The sequence below is a fragment of the Mustelus asterias genome, chromosome 31 (genome assembly GCF_964213995.1).
Source record: "Mustelus asterias chromosome 31, sMusAst1.hap1.1, whole genome shotgun sequence".
Classification (NCBI taxonomy): Eukaryota; Metazoa; Chordata; class Chondrichthyes; order Carcharhiniformes; family Triakidae; genus Mustelus; species Mustelus asterias.
The window spans coordinates 3,834,403-3,850,046 of NC_135831.1; the positions used below are offsets into that span (position 1 = coordinate 3,834,403).

The following is a 15,644-nucleotide window of genomic DNA, read 5'->3' on the forward strand; positions in this document are numbered from 1 at the left end:
ACAAAGCATACCGTTCATAGAGTACATAGGGGAGAAGGATTTGATTTGATTTATTATTGTCACATGTATTGGGATACAGTGAAAAGTATTGTTTCTTGCGCGCTATACAGACAGAGCATACCGTTCATAGAGAAGGAAAGGAGAGAGTGCAGAATGTAGTGTTACTGTCATAGCTAGGGTGCAGAGAAAGATCAACTTAATGCGAGGTAGGTCCATTCAAAAGTCTGACAGCAGCAGGGAAGAAGCTGTTCTTGAGTCGGTTGGTACGTGACCTCAGACTTTTGTATCTTTTTCCCGACGGAAGAAGGTGGGAGAGAGAATGTCCGGGGTGTGTAGGGTCCTTGATTATGCTGGCTGCTTTTCCCCGAGGCAGCGGGAAGTGTAGACAGAGTCTATGGATGGGAGGCTGGTTTGCGTGATGGATTGGGCTACATTCACGTCCTTTTGTAGTTCTTTGCGGTCTTGGGCAGAGCAGGAGCCCAGACCAAGCTGTGATACAACCAGAAAGAATGCTTTCTATGGTGCATCTGTAAAAGTTGGTGAGAGTCGTAGCTGACATGCCAAATTTCCTTAGTCTTCTGAGAAAGTCGAGGCGTTGGTGGGGCTTTCTTAACTATAGTGTCGGCATGGGAGGGACCAGGACAGGTTGTTGGTGATCTGGACACCTAAAAACTTGAAGCTCTCGGCCCTTTGTACTTCGTCCCCATTGATGTAGACAGGGGCATGTTCTCCACTACACTTCCTGAAGTCGATGACAATCTCCTTCACTTTGTTGACATTGAGGGAGAGATTTTTGTCATAGAGTCATAGAGATTATTGTCATAGAGTCATAGAGATTATTGTCAGAGAGTCATAGAGATTATTGTCATAGAGTCACAGAGATTATTGTCATCGAGTCATAGAGGTTTACAGCATGGAAACAGGCCCTTCGGCCCAACTTGTCCATGCCGCCCTTTTTTTTCTTCCGCCTCATGGAAGGATCTGGATGGTCAATCCGCTGGACTCACCTGAGTCAGGTCGAGCCGTGAAGCAGGGAGTGGGAGTGGTATTACTGGTGGCAACAGGTGAGAGAGCCGGCACTCGGGAGATAAGCTGCGACAGGGAGGAATTAATATTTTAATCCCTCGCGTTGGCGGGATGAATGCATCGCGCTCCATCTCGCTCTGAACTCAGGATCTTAGCCGCCCTGAAAGACTCTAAGCAGCTCTCCCTCTGACAATTCGACAGCCCGATGGAAAACATTTCTCTTTAACTCTTTAAACACTCTGTGTTATTCTGGACATGGCCAGGAGTGTGGGCTCACAGCCGGAACGGTCTAGTCTCTTACCAAGGCAACTGAGGTCCAAAGAGCTCTCAGTGAAAGTTTTGAGGTCTACTTTTAGGAAATAAAAATCAAACAAACACATTTTAAAGTTCGAGTCCAGGTTGAATTCACACAAAGGAGAGAGGAAATCTGCAATTCTCTGCCGCAGAAGGCATGTGAATGCTGAAGGTTAATTGGAGATTTGGTTTGATTTGATTTGAGTTATTATAAGACCATAAGACATAGGAGCAGAATGAGGCCACTCGGCCCATCGAGTCTGCTCCGCCATTCAATCACGGCTGATATTTTTCTCGTAGAGTCCCTACAGTGCAGAAGGAGGCCATTCGGCCCATCGAGTCTGCACCCACCACAATCCCACCCAGGCCCTATTCCCGCAACCCCACAAGTTACCCAGCTAATCCCCCTGACACTAAGGGGCAATTTAGCACGGCCAATCCACCTAACCCGCACGTCTTTCGGACTGTGGGAGGAAACCGGAGCACCCGGAGGAAACCCACGCAGACACGGGAGGAGAACGTGCAGACTCCGCACAGACAGTGACCCAAGCCGGGAATCGAACCCGGGTCCCTGGTGCTGTGAGGCAGCCGTGCTAACCCACTGTGCTGCCGTGCCGCCGCAAGGTGATGGGCTAGTGCTATCATAAGATCACAAGACATAGGAGCAGAATGAGGCCACTCAGCCCATCGGGTCTGCTCCGCCATTCAATCATGGCTGATATTTTTCTCATCCCCATTCTCCTGCCTTTTCCCCATAACCCCTGATCCCCTTATTAATCAAGAACCTATCTATCTCTGTCTTAAAGACACTCAATGACCCGGCCTCCACAGCCTTCTGCGGCAAAGAGTTCCACAGATTCACCACTCTCTGGCTGAAGAAATTCCTCCTCATCTCTGTTTTAAAGGATCGTCCCTTTAGCCTGAGGTTGTGCCCTCTGGTTCTAGTTTTTCCTACTAGTGGAAGCATCTTTTCCACGTCCACTCTATCCAGGCCTCGCAGTATCCTGTAAGTTTCAATAAGATCCCCCCTCATCCTTCTAAACTCCAACGAGAACAGACATATTGTCACATGTATTGGGATACAGTGAAAAGTATTGTTTCTTGCGCGCTATACAGACAAAGCATACCGTTCATAGAGTACATAGAATCCCTACAATGCAGAAGAAGGCCTTTCGGACCATAGAGTCTGCACTGACCACAATCCCACCCAGCTCCTACTCCCGTAATTACAAATATTTACCCTTGCTAGTCCCCTGGGGACAATTTAGTATGGCCGATCCACCTAACCTGCGCATCTTTGGACACTAAGGGGCAATTTAGCATGGCCAATCCACCTAACCTGCACATCTTTGGACACTAAGGGGCAATTTAGCATGGCCAATCCACCTAACCTGCACATCTTTGGACACTAAGGGGCAATTTAGCATGGCCAATCCACCTAACCTGCGCATCTTTGGACACTAAGGGACAATTTAGCATGGCCGATCCACCCAACCTGCACATCTTTGGACACTAAGGGGCAATTTAACATGGCAAATCCACCTAATCTATACAGCTTTGGACTGTGGGAGGAAACCGGAGCACCCGGAGGAAACCCACACAGACACGGGGAGAACGTACTGACTCCACACAGACAGTGACCCGAGCCGGGAATCGAACCCTGGTCCCTGGCACTGTGAGGCAGCGGCGCTAACCCGCTGTGCCGCCCATTGTTCATCTCAACGGTTGGGCTGCGTGGACCCTTCCCTTCTCCAACAGCCCTAACGTTCCACTGCCAATGCTGGGACTGAGTCCTGGGCGAGGTGGCAAGTGGCAGTCACGGAGCAGTAGCCCGGGGAAAGAGTTAAAACCATCGGCGGGAGAGAGAGCAACAGGAACCCCAGCACATCAAAGGGAAAGGTCGCTCTGAATTCCTGGCCATTCTGTAGCTGCAAAGGTTAAACGACTGGAATTCATTCGCTGAAACTCAAACAGGCCTTAATCCTGCTTTCCATTTTCTTAGCTGCAATAAATTGAGAATTAAAATGCTTTTTCTTGGCAGACAATGCGCCCCTGTCAAAACCCGCCACCAAAATCCACTGCCTTCTAAATTGCTTCATGGCTTTAAGGACAGAGATATTTTCCATTGCTCGTTTCCCCCCCCCCCCCCCCACACACACCCACTCCCCCCCCCCCCCCCCCCCCCGCCCCAGAGGGATGCTGAGGCACACTGGGATGGTTCTAGGCAGAGGGAAAACTCATCAGCCAGGGATAAGGCTCTTGGTCACGATCACTGACATGTAAAGGGGAAAGTCTGTGTGTGACTGTCTGTGTGTGTCTGCATGTGACTGTGTGTGTGTGTGTCTGCGTGTGACTGTCTGATAGTGTCTGTGTGTCTGCGTGTGACTGTGAGTATCTATGTGTGTGTGTGTGTGTGTGTCTGCATGTGACTGATAGTGTCTGTGTGTCTGCATGTGACTGTGAGTGTCTATGTGTGTGTCTGTGTGTGACTGTGAGTATCTGTGTGTGTGTGTCTGTGAGACGGTGAGTGTCTATGTGTGTGTGTGAGTATGTGTGTGTGTCTGCGTGTGAGTGGGTGGATGTGTCAGTGTGTGTTTGAGTATGGATGATTGTGTCTATGTGAGAGTGTGTGTAGGCATGGGTGTGTCTGTGAGTGTGTGTCTGTGAGTGTATGGGTGTGTCTATGTGAGGGTGTGGGTGTGTGTGTGTATGCGTGTGTCTATTATGTGTGTGTGTGTTTGTAGAATGTGTGTGAGGGTGTTTCTGTGTGTGGGTGAGCGTGTCTGTGTGTGTCTGTGCATACTTGTGTGTGAGTGTGAGAGGGCGTGAGAAGGTGGGAAGGTGCGAGTGTGAGTGTGAGTGTGTGTGTGAGTGTGTGAGTGTGTGAGTGTGTGTGTGAGTGTGTGAGTGTGTGTGTGAGTGTGTGAGTGTGAGTGTGTGTGTGTGTGTGTGTGAATGTGAGTGTGTGAATGAGTGTGTATGTGTCATAGAGTCATAGAGGTTTACAGCATGGAAACAGGCCCTTCGGCCCAACTTGTCCATGCCGCCCTTATTTTTTTTAAAAATCCCCTAAGCTAATCCCAATTGCCCGCATTTGGCCCATGTCCCTCTATACCCATCTTACCTATGTAACTGTCTAAATGCTTTTTAAAAGATAAAATTGTACCCGCCTCTACTACTGCCTCTGGCAGCTTGTTCCAGACACTCACCACCCTCTGTGTGAAACAATTGCCCCTCTGGACACTTTTGTACCTTTCCCCTCTCACCTTAAACCTATGCCCTCTAGTTTTAGACTCCCCTACCTTTGGGAAAAGATATTGACTATCTAGCTGATCTATGCCCCTCATTATTTTAAAGACCTCTATAAGATCATCCCTCAGCCTCCTACGCTCCAGAGAAAAAAGTCCCAGTCTATTCAGCCTCTCCTTATAACTCAAACCATCAAGTCCCGGTAGCATCCTAGTAAATTTTTTCTGCACTCTTTCTAGTTTAATAATATCCTTTCTATAATAGGGTGACCAGAATTGCACACAGTATTCCAAGTGTGGCCTTACCAATGTCTTGTACAACTTCAACAAGACGTCCCAACTCCTGTATTCAATGTTCTGACCGATGAAACCAAGCATGCCGAATGCCGCCTTCACCACTCTGTCCACCTGTGACTCCACTTTCAAGGAGCTATAAACATGTACCCCTAGATCTCTTTGTTCTGTAACTCTCCCCAATGCCCTACCATTAACTGAGTAAGTCCTGCCCTGGTTCAATCTACCAAAATGCATCACCTCGCATTTGTCTAAATTAAACTCCATCTGCCATTCGTCAGCCCACTGGCCCAATTGATGAAGATCCCGTTGCAATTGGAGATAACTTTCTTCACTGTCCACTATGCCACCAATCTTGGTGTCATCTGTAAACTTACTAACCATGCTCATCCAATGTGTGGGAGTGTAAGACAGAATTCAGAAGATAGTCTGATTTCTTGCTTGCTTGCTTGCATGCTTGCCTTTATAGGACGGGGCATAGAGTATAAAAGTTGGGGTCTGATGTTGCAGTTGTATAGAACATTGGTTCGGCCGCATTTGGAATACCGCGCCTAGTTCTGGTCGCCACACTACCAGAAGGACGTGGAGGCTTTAGAGAGAGTGCAGAGGAGGTTTACCAGGATGTCGCCTGGTATGGAGGGGCTTAGTTAAGAGGAGAGATTGGGTAAACTGGGGTTGTTCTCACTGGAAAGACGGAGGATGAGTGGTGACCTAATAGAGGTGTATAAAATTATGAAAGGCATAGATAGGGTGAACGGTGGGAAGCTTTTTCCCAGGTCGGTGGTGACGTTCACGAGGGGTCATAGGTTCAAGGTGAAGTGGGGGGGAGGTTTAACACGGATATCAGAAGGACGTATTTTACACAGAGGGTGGTGGGGGCCTGGAATGCGCTGCCAGGCAAGGTGGTGGAGGCGGACACACTGGGAACGTTTAAGACTTATCTAGATAGCCACATGAACGGAGTGGGAATGGAGGGATACAAAAGAATGGTCTAGTTTGGACCAGGGAGCGGCACGGGCTTGGAGGGCCGAAGGGCCTGTTCCTGTGCTGTATTGTTCTTTGTTCTTTGCTTTATAGTCAGGAAATACAGCAAATTCTCACCAGTTCAAGCAGCTTCCATGGAGAGGAACAGAGTTACAGGTTTGGGTCGATGACTGTGATCGATCGAGGGAGACTCAACATGGCTCGAATCAACAAAAGGCTTAATTGCCAAATAAAGAATAATATATATATATATATTTATATATACACAACAAGGTCAGACTAAATGACAATGGAACTGCTCTACTCAATTCCAATTGCGAGTCTGTCCTTGACCCGTGGTATGCCCCCTCCCTTACCGATTGGCTCAGCTTCCCGCCAGGATGATCCACAAAGTCCTCGCCGAACATGTGGCCCTTGGACATTCACCCCCCCCCCCCCCCCCGCTCCGCCCCTGAAAGGGCCAGCCTACTGCAATGACCCAGTGTAGGGCTGGAGGACAGAATGAGCAAATTACCCGGCCTATGATCGGTTGGAGGACAGCAGGAGCGATGGGGTGACAAAGGTTCCCCTGGTTGAAAAGCTAAAAGGAGTGGAAATACGTTAAGCAAATAAAGAATTGTGCATTTAAGGTACGGTAGCATTGCGGCTCAGATGCAGTTTGAAGACTGCGTGGAGTCTGCACATTCTCCCCGTGTCTGCGTGGGTTTCCTCCGGGTGCTCCGGTTTCCTCCCACAGTCTGAAAGACGTGCTGGTTAGGGTGCATTGGCCGTGCTAAATTCTTCCTCAGTGTTACCCAAACAGGCGCCGGAGTGTGGGGCGACTAGGGGAATCATAGAATCCCTACAGTGCAGAAAAGGAGGCCATTCAGCCCATCTTGGGACACTTAGGGGGCGGCACGGTGGCGCAGTAGTTAGCACTGCTGCCTCACAGCGCCAGGGACCCAGGTTCGATCCCCAGCCTCGGGTCACTGTCTGTGCGGAGTCTGCACGTTCTCCCCGTGTCTGCGTGGGTTTCCTCCAAATGTTCCGGTTTCCTCCCACAGTCCGAAAGATGTGCGTGTTAGGTGGATTGGCTGTGCTAAATTGCCCCTTCGTGTCAGGGGGATGAGCCAGTGTAAATATGTGAGGTTACAAGATAGGGGCTGGGCGGGATTGTGGACGGTGGAGACGCAATGGGCCGAATGGCCTCCTTCTGCACTGTAGGGATTCTATGATGCTATCACCAGCCCTCATTGGGATCAAAAGGATAAAAGCAAATTACTGCGGATGCTGGAAACTGGAACCGAAAGAGAGAATGCTGGAAAATCTCAGCGGGTCTGGCAGCATCTGTACGGAGAGAAAAGAGCTGACGTTTCGAGTCCAGATGATCCTTTGTCAAAACTAAAAGGCACAGAACACACACCCTAGCTATGACTGTAACACTACATTCTGCACTCTCTCCTTTCCTTCTCTATGAACGATATGTTCTGTATAGCGCGCAAGAAACAATACTTTTCACTGTATCCCAATACTTAGAAACATAGAAAAACTACAGCACAAAACAGGCCCTTCGGCCCCTCAAGTTGTGCCGAACATATCCCTACCTTTTAGGCCTACCTATAACCCTCCATCCTATTCAGTCCCATGTACTCATCCAGGAGTCTCTTAAAAGACCCTATTGAGTTTGCCTCCACCACCACTGACGGCAGCCGTTTCCACTCGCCCACCACCCTCTGTGTGAAAAACTTCCCCCTAACATCTCCCCTGTACCTACCCCCCAGCACCTTAAACCTGTGTCCTCTCGTAGCAGCCATTTCCACCCTGGGAAAAAGCCTCTGAGAGTCCACCCGATCTATGCCTCTCAACATCTTATACACCTCTATTAGGTCTCCTCTCATCCTACGTCTCTCCAAGGAGAAAAGACCGAGCTCCCTCAGCCTATCCTCATAAGGCAAGCCACTCGATCCAGGCAAAATCCTTGTAAATCGCCTCTGCACCCTTTCAATCTTTTCCACATCCTTCCTGTAATGAGGCGACCAGAACTGAGCACAGTACTCCAAGTGGGGTCTGACGAGGGTAAATACATGTGACAATAATAAATCAAATCCTTCTCCCCTGTGTACTCTATGAACGGTATGCTTTGTCTGTATAGCGCGCAAGAATCATTACTTTTCACTGTATCCCAATACATGTGACAATAATAAATCAAATCCTTCTCCCCTATGTACTCTATGAACGGTATGCTTTGTATAGCGCGCAAGAAACAATACTTTTCACTGTATCCCAATACATGTGACAATAATAAATCAAATATTAAGTTGATCTTTCTCTACACTCCAGCTATGACTGTAACACTACATTCTGCACCCTCTCCTTTCCTTCTCCCCTGTGCACTCCATGTTTGTCTGAGTTTTGACAAAGGGTCATCTGGACTCGAAACGTCAGCCCTTTTCCTCTCCTTCCGGACGCTGCCAGACCTGCTGAGACTTTCCAGCGCCTTCTCTCACTGGGATCAGCCTGTTCTCTGTCGCCGTTGCGTTGGCAGCTGTTGTTGATTCGGATTATCACGGTGGAGGGCCCTTTATAAACCCATTCGAAATTTTAAAAATCAAAATAGCTCAGCAACGTACTTGACTTAACCCCCCCCCTCACCCACCCACCCACCGTCCCCTCCATTCCTGCCCAGAGCCACTTAATCAGCGGAGACTCCTGACTTGCTGTTAACTTCCTGACTGGAGTATTTTGTAATTAGGATACATTACACACACACACACACACACACACACACACAGTCCTTGCGACAACACAACAGTCAAGATGTACAGGTCATGCTAGGCGGGCCAGGCTGGTTTGATCCAGAGTCTGAAGATCGAGCCTGCCTTATATAAAAGAGGGATTAACCAATAACTAACAGCACGGACTCCGGAGTAGGCAACGAGTGGAATCCAGGCCCCGGGCCTGTCACAGCGAGGAGCTGACTCCGAGACCCTGGGCTCCGGCTCGGAGATGCCGCCCTACTCCGAGAAGAACGACCGGGACAAGGAGGAGGAGGCGGCCAGGACGGAGGGCCAGGCAGCCGGCAGCCCCTCTCAGGTCAGCGGGGCGGAGAGGGAGGGCAGGAAGCTGGAGCAGCCGGGTGTCGAGGACGGCCATGAGCCGTACAAGCGCTACTTTGCGACGGAGGAAGGTCAAAGCGCTGCCCGGAAGAGGGCACAGAGGATGCTCAAGATCTTAAAACGTGAGTGGAACGCTTGGCGACAGGGTCGGGTGGGGTTAATGGATCGGAATTCCGCAGCACAGAGAGGCCATTCAGCCCATCGTGTCGATGCTGAGTGCATCGAGATCTAATCCCACTGCCCCTCTCTCTCCCCATAGCCCTGTATCAATCCCCAAACTAACCCCACTGCCCCGCTCTCTCCCCATAGCCCTGTATCAATCCCCAAACCAATCCCCATGCCCCACTCTCTCCCCATAGCCCTGTATCAATCCCCAAACCAATCCGACTGCCCCGCTCTCTCCCCATAGCCCTGTATCAATCCCCAAAACAATCCCACTGCCCCGCTCTCTCCCCATAGCCCTGTATCAATCCCAAACTAATCCCACTGCCCCACTCCCTCCCCATATCCCTCTATTAATCGTCAAACTAATCCCACTGCCCCACTCTCTCCCCATAGCCCTGCATCAATCCCAAACTAATCCCACTCTCCCCATAGCCCTGTATCAATCCCCAAACTAATCCCACTGCCCCGCTCTCTCCCCGTAGCCCTGTATCAATCCCCAAACCAATCCCACTGCCCCGCTCTCTCCCCATAGCCCTGTATCAATCCCCAAACTAATCCCACTGCCCCGCTCTCTCCCCATAGCCCTGTATCAATCCCAAACTAATCCCACTGCCCCACTCTCTCCCCATAGCCCTGCATCAATCCCAAACTAATCCCACTGCTCCACTCTCTCCCCATAGCCCTGCATCAATCCCAAACTAATCCCACTGCTCCGCTCTCTCCCCATAGCCCTGTATCAATCCCCAAACTAATCCCACTGCCCCGCTCTCTCCCCATAGCCCTGTATCAATCCCCAAACTAATCCCACTGCCCCGCTCTCTCCCCATAGCCCTGTATCAATCCCCAAACTAATCCCACTGCCCCACTCTCTCCCCATAGCCCTGTATCAATCCCCAAACTAATCCCACTGCTCCACTCTCTTCCCCATAGCCCTGTATCAGTCCCCAAACTAATCCCACTGCCCCGCTCTCTCCCCATAGCCCTGCATCAATCCCAAACTAATCCCACTGCCCCACTCTCTCCCCATAGCCCTGTATCAATCCCCAAACTAATCCCACTGCCCCACTCTCTCCCTTTGGCCCTGCATCAATCCCAAACTAATCCCACTCTCCCCATAGCCCTGTATCAACCCCCAAACTAATCCCACTGCCCCGCTCTCTCCCCATAGCCCTGCATCAATCCCCAAACTAATCCCACTGCCCCGCTCTCTCCCATAGCCCTGTATCAATCCCCAAACCAATCCCACTGCCCCGCTCTCTCCCCATAGCCCTGTATCAGTCCCCAAACTAATCCCACTGCCCCGCTCTCTCCCCATAGCCCTGCATCAATCCCAAACTAATCCCACTGCCCCACTCCCTCCCCATATCCCTCTATTAATCCTCAAACTAATCCCACTGCCCCGCTCTCTCCCCATAGCCCTGCATCAATCCCAAACTAATCCCACTCTCCCCAGAGCCCTGTATCAATCCCCAAACTAATCCCACTGCCCCACTCTCTCCCCATAGCCCTGCATCAATCCCCAAACTAATCCCACTGCCCCACTCTCTCCCCATAGCCCTGTATCAATCCCCAAACCAATCCCACTGCCCCGCTCTCTCCCCATAGCCCTGTATCAATCCCCAAACTAATCCCACTGCCCCGCTCTCTCCCCATAGCCCTGTATCAATTCCCAAACTAATCCCACTGCCCCGCTCTCTCCCCACAGCCCTGTATCAATCCCCAAACTGATGCCACTGCCCCGCTCTCTCCCCATAGCCCTGTATCAATCCCAAACTAATCCCACTGCCCCACTCTCTCCCCATAGCCCTGCATCAATCCCAAACTAATCCCACTGCTCCACTCTCTCCCCATAGCCCTGCATCAATCCCAAACTAATCCCACTGCTCCACTCTCTCCCCATAGCCCTGTATCAATCCCCAAACTAATCCCACTGCCCCGCTCTCTCCCCATAGCCCTGTATCAATCCCCAAACTAATCCCACTGCCCCGCTCTCTCCCCATAGCCCTGTATCAATCCCCAAACTAATCCCACTGCCCCACTCTCTCCCCATAGCCCTGTTTCAATCCCCAAACCAATCCCACTGCCCCGCTCTCTCCCCATAGCCCTGTATCAATCCCCAAACTGATCCCACTGCTCTACGCTTATCCCGTATTGAAACCTAAAATACTCACACTGCACTGCTGTTCCTTATCATTCTGCATGAATGGAATCGGCCTGTTAAAGTTTACTCGCCTTAATCTCAGTTTGATCTTTGCGAGGAATTTTGGCTCTTTCACAATGAGATTATGTCCTGATAGCTGGTCCCCAATCTGAAGGTATTTATGATGACATTGATTTAAGCTGCATAGATTAAACTCATTTGTTGGAGAGAGAGTTCTATTTCATTTGATTCCCGGCTTGGGTCATTGTCTGTGTGGAGTCTGCACATTCTCCCCGTGTCTGCGTGGGTTTCCTCCGGGTGCTCCGGTTTCCTCCCACACTCCGAAAGATGGATTGGCCGTGCTAAATTGCCCCTTAATGTCCAAAGATGTGCAGGTTAGGTGGATTGGCCATGCTAAATTGTCCCTTCGTGTCCAAAGATGTGCAGATTAGGTGGATTGGCCATGGTAAATTGACCCTTAGTGTCCAAAGATGTGCAGGTTCGGTGGATTGCCCATGCTAAATTGCCCCTTAGTGTCCAAAGATGTGCAGGTTAGGTGGATTGGCCATGCTAAATTGCCCCTTAATGTCCTAAGATATGTAGGTTAGGTGGATTGGCCGTGCTAAATTGCCCCTTAGTGTCCAAAGATGTGCAGGTTAGGTGGATTGGCCATGCTAAATTGCCCCTTAGTGTCCAAAGATGTGCAGGTTAGGTGGATTGGCCATGCTAAATTGCCCCTTAGTGTCCAAAGATGTGCAGGTTAGGTGGATTGACCATGTTAAATTGCGCCTTAGTGTCCAAAGATGTGTAGGTTAGGTGGATTGGCCATGCTAAATTGCCCCTTAGTGTCCAAAGATGTGCAGGATAGGTGGATTGGCCATGCTAAATAGCCCCTTAGTGTCCAAAGAAGTGCGAGATAGGTGGATTGGCCATGCTAAATTGCCCCTTAGTGTCCAAAGATGTGCGGGTTAGGTGGATTGGCCATGCTAAATTGCCCCTTAGTGTCCAAAGATGTGTAGGTTAGGTGGATTGGCCATGCTAAATTGCCCCTTAGTGTCCAAAGATGTGCAGGTTAGGTGGATTGGCCATGCTAAATTGCCCCTTAGTGTCCAAAGATGTGCAGGTTAGGTGGATTGGCCATGCTAAATTGCCCCTTAGTGTCCAAAGATGTGCAGGTTAGGTGGATTGGCCATGCTAAATTGCCCCTTAGTGTCCAACAATGTGCGGGTTAGGTGGATTGGCCGTGCTAAATTGCCCCGTAGTGTCAGGGGGACTACCTAGGGTTAAACGATTGGTTTATGTGGATCGGGCCGGGGCGGGATTGTGGTCGGTGCAGACTCAATGGGCCGAATGGCCTCCTTCTGCACTGTCGGGATTCTATGGATTCTACCCTGAAAACCTTTGGACACTCAGGGGCACTGAGGGCGACAGGGTGGCTCAGTGGTTAGCAGTGCTGCCAGGGACCCGGGTTCGATTCCCGGCTCGGGTCACGGAGTCTGCACGTTCTCCCCGTGTCTGCGTGGGCTTCCTCCGGGTGCTCCGGTTTCCTCCCACAGTCCGAGAGACGTGCTGGTTAGGGTGAGTCGGCCGTGCTAAATTCTCCCCGAAGAGGAGTGTGGGTGACTAGGGGATTTTCGCAGTAACTTCATTGCAGTGTTAAGGTAAGCCTTACTTGTGACACTAGTAAATAGACTTTACATTGAAATTGAGTGGGAGGTTGGTCATGGTCTGGCAGCTTCAGCCTGATGTCCTTGTTTAATTGCAGCGTTCATACTGTCTGTGCGACACCAGATCCTGAAGTTCGGAGAGGATTGGATCTTCCTCTTTCTCCTGGGAATGCTCATGGCGACCATCAGTTTCAGCTTGGATGTCATCACATCAAAGTTTCAAAGAGGTAACAAAATCCTTCCTGCCGGATAAAAATAGTGCCACCCACCTCATTGCCTCTTGTTGCATTGCAACAGCTGTTCAACTCAAAACTCACTCTGACCTTGAATCACGCAGCCCTTCGGCCTATCTCCCCTGCGTTGGCATCTCCAACGAGGGTGGCACAGTGGGTTAGCACCGCTGCCTCACAAGCGCCAGGGACCCGGGTTCGAATCCCGGCTGTGAGTCACTGCCTGTGCGGAGTTTGCACCTTCTCCCCGTGTCTGCGTGAGTTTCCTCCGGGTGCTCCGGTTTCCTCCCACAGTCTGAAAGAATGTACAGGTTAGGGGGATTGGCCGTGCTAAATTCCCCCTTCGTGTCCAAAAATCTGCAGGTTAGTTGGATTGGCCATGCTAAATTGCCCCTTAGTGTCCAAAGATGTGCAGGTTATTTGGATTGGCCGTGCTAAATTGCCTCTTACTGTCTAAAGATGTGCGGGTTAGGTGGATTGGCCATGCTAAATTGCCCCCTTAGTGTCCAAACATGTGCAGGTTAGGTGGATTGGCCGTGCTAAATTGCCCCTTAGTGTCCAAAGATATGCAGGTTAGGTGGATTGGCCATGCTAAATTGCCCCTTAGTGTCCAAAGATGTGCGGGTTAGGTGGATTGGCCATGCTAAATTGCCCCTTACTATCCAAAGATGTGCAGGTTAGGTGAATTGGCCATGCTGAATTGCCCCTTAGTGTCCAAAGATGTGCAGGTTAGTTGGATTGGCCATGCTAAATTGCCCCTTAGTGTCCAAAGATGTGTAGGTTAGGTGGATTGGCCATGCTAAGTTGCCCCTTAGTGTCCAAAGATGTGCGAGTTAAGTGGATTGGCCATGCTAAATTGCCCCTTAGTGTCCAAAGATGTGCAGGTTAGGTGGATTGGCCATGCTAAATTGCCCCTTAGTGTCCAAAGATTTGCGGGTTAGGTGGATTGGCCATGCTAAGTTGCCCCTTCGTGTCAGGGAGATTAGCGGCAGGGACGCAGGTTCGATTCCCAGCTATGGGTCACTGTCTGTGCGGAGTCTGCCCCTTCTCCCCTGTTTCTTTGTGACTTTCCTCCTGGCGCTCCGGTTTCCTCACACACTCCAAAGATGTGCGGGTTAGGTGCTAAATTCTCTCTCAGGAGAAATGGCAGGAAACCGGAACACCCGGAGGAAACCCACGGGGAAAAATGTGCAGACTCCGCGCAGACAGTGACCCAAGCCGGGAATCGAACCCGTGTCCCTGGCGCTGAGAGGCAGCAGCGCTAACCCACCGTGCCACCCAGGTGGTACATTTAAGGGAGACTTCGGGGGAAAGTTTTTCACACAGAGGGTGGTGGGTGCCTGGATCGCACTGGCAGTGGAAGCTGGCACGTTAGCGATGTTAGAGTCGTAGAGGTTTACAGCATGGAAACAGGCCCTTCGGCCCAACTTGTCCATGCCACCCTTTTTTTTAACGACTAAACTAATCCAAATTGCCCGCGTTTGGCCCATATCCCTCTATTGAAGGTGAACCTTGATCGACTCGTGAAGGGAAGGCAAACAGGGGGATAGAAACGGCCTATTGGCACAGGCTTGTTGGGCTGAAGAACCTGTTCCCGTGCTATATTGTTCTTTGATTTCCTACGTAAATGACACAAGGAATCAAGATTAAGAATGATCCTCAGGGTGGAACTATCTCCCAGGATGGTGCTAAATTGGATCCATCCCCTTAAAAGACATAAAGATTGCCTTTATTTTTAGTTCGCTCTTCAATTTGACATTAAATTGTATTATAGATTTTATGGTTAAATATCCAATCCGCAAACCCAGCCTCCCATCCATTGACTCTGTCTACACTTCCCGCTGCCTCGGGGAAAAGCAGCCAGCATAATTAAGGACCCTACACACCCCCGGACATTCTCTCTTCCACCTTCTTCCTTCGGGAAAAAGATACAAAAGTCTGAGGTCACGTACCGACCGACTCAAGAACAGCTTCTTCCCTGCTGCTGTCAGACTTTTGAATGGACCTACCTCGCATTAAGTTGATCTTTCTCTACACCCTAGCTATAACTGTAACACGACATTCTGCACCCTCTCCTTTCCTTCTCTATGAACGGTATGCTTTGTCTGTATAGCGAGCAAGAAACAATACTTTTCCCTGTATCCCAATACATGTGACAATAAATCAAATCAAATCCTTCTCCCCTATGTACTCTATGAACGGTATGCTTTGTCTGTATACCGCGCAAGAAACAATACTTTTCACTGTATCCCAATACATGTGACAATAATAAATCAAATCCTTCTCCCCTATGTACTCTATGAACGGTATGCTTTGCCTGTATAGCGCGCAAGAAACAATACTTTTCACTGTATCCCAGTACATGTGACAATAATAAATCAAATCAAATCCTTCTCCCCTATGTACTCTATGAACGGTATGCTTTGTCTGTATAGCGCGCAAGAAACAATACTTTTCACTGTATCCCAATACACGTGACAATAATAAATCAAATCAAATCA

The 15,644-nt window shown here is 49.9% G+C and overlaps 1 protein-coding gene across 1 annotated transcript in view; it reads left to right on the forward strand.

The window, feature by feature from the left end:
• Positions 1-8,831: 8,831 nt before the first annotated feature.
• The window catches only part of LOC144481695 (chloride channel protein ClC-Kb-like), a 107,627-nt gene continuing 100,814 nt past the window's right edge, over positions 8,832-15,644 (forward strand). Inside the window, exons 1-2 of the mRNA XM_078200832.1 lie at positions 8,832-9,063; positions 13,012-13,140. Of these exons, the coding sequence (XP_078056958.1) occupies positions 8,832-9,063; positions 13,012-13,140 (361 nt within the window). The remainder of the gene's footprint in view (positions 9,064-13,011; positions 13,141-15,644) is intronic.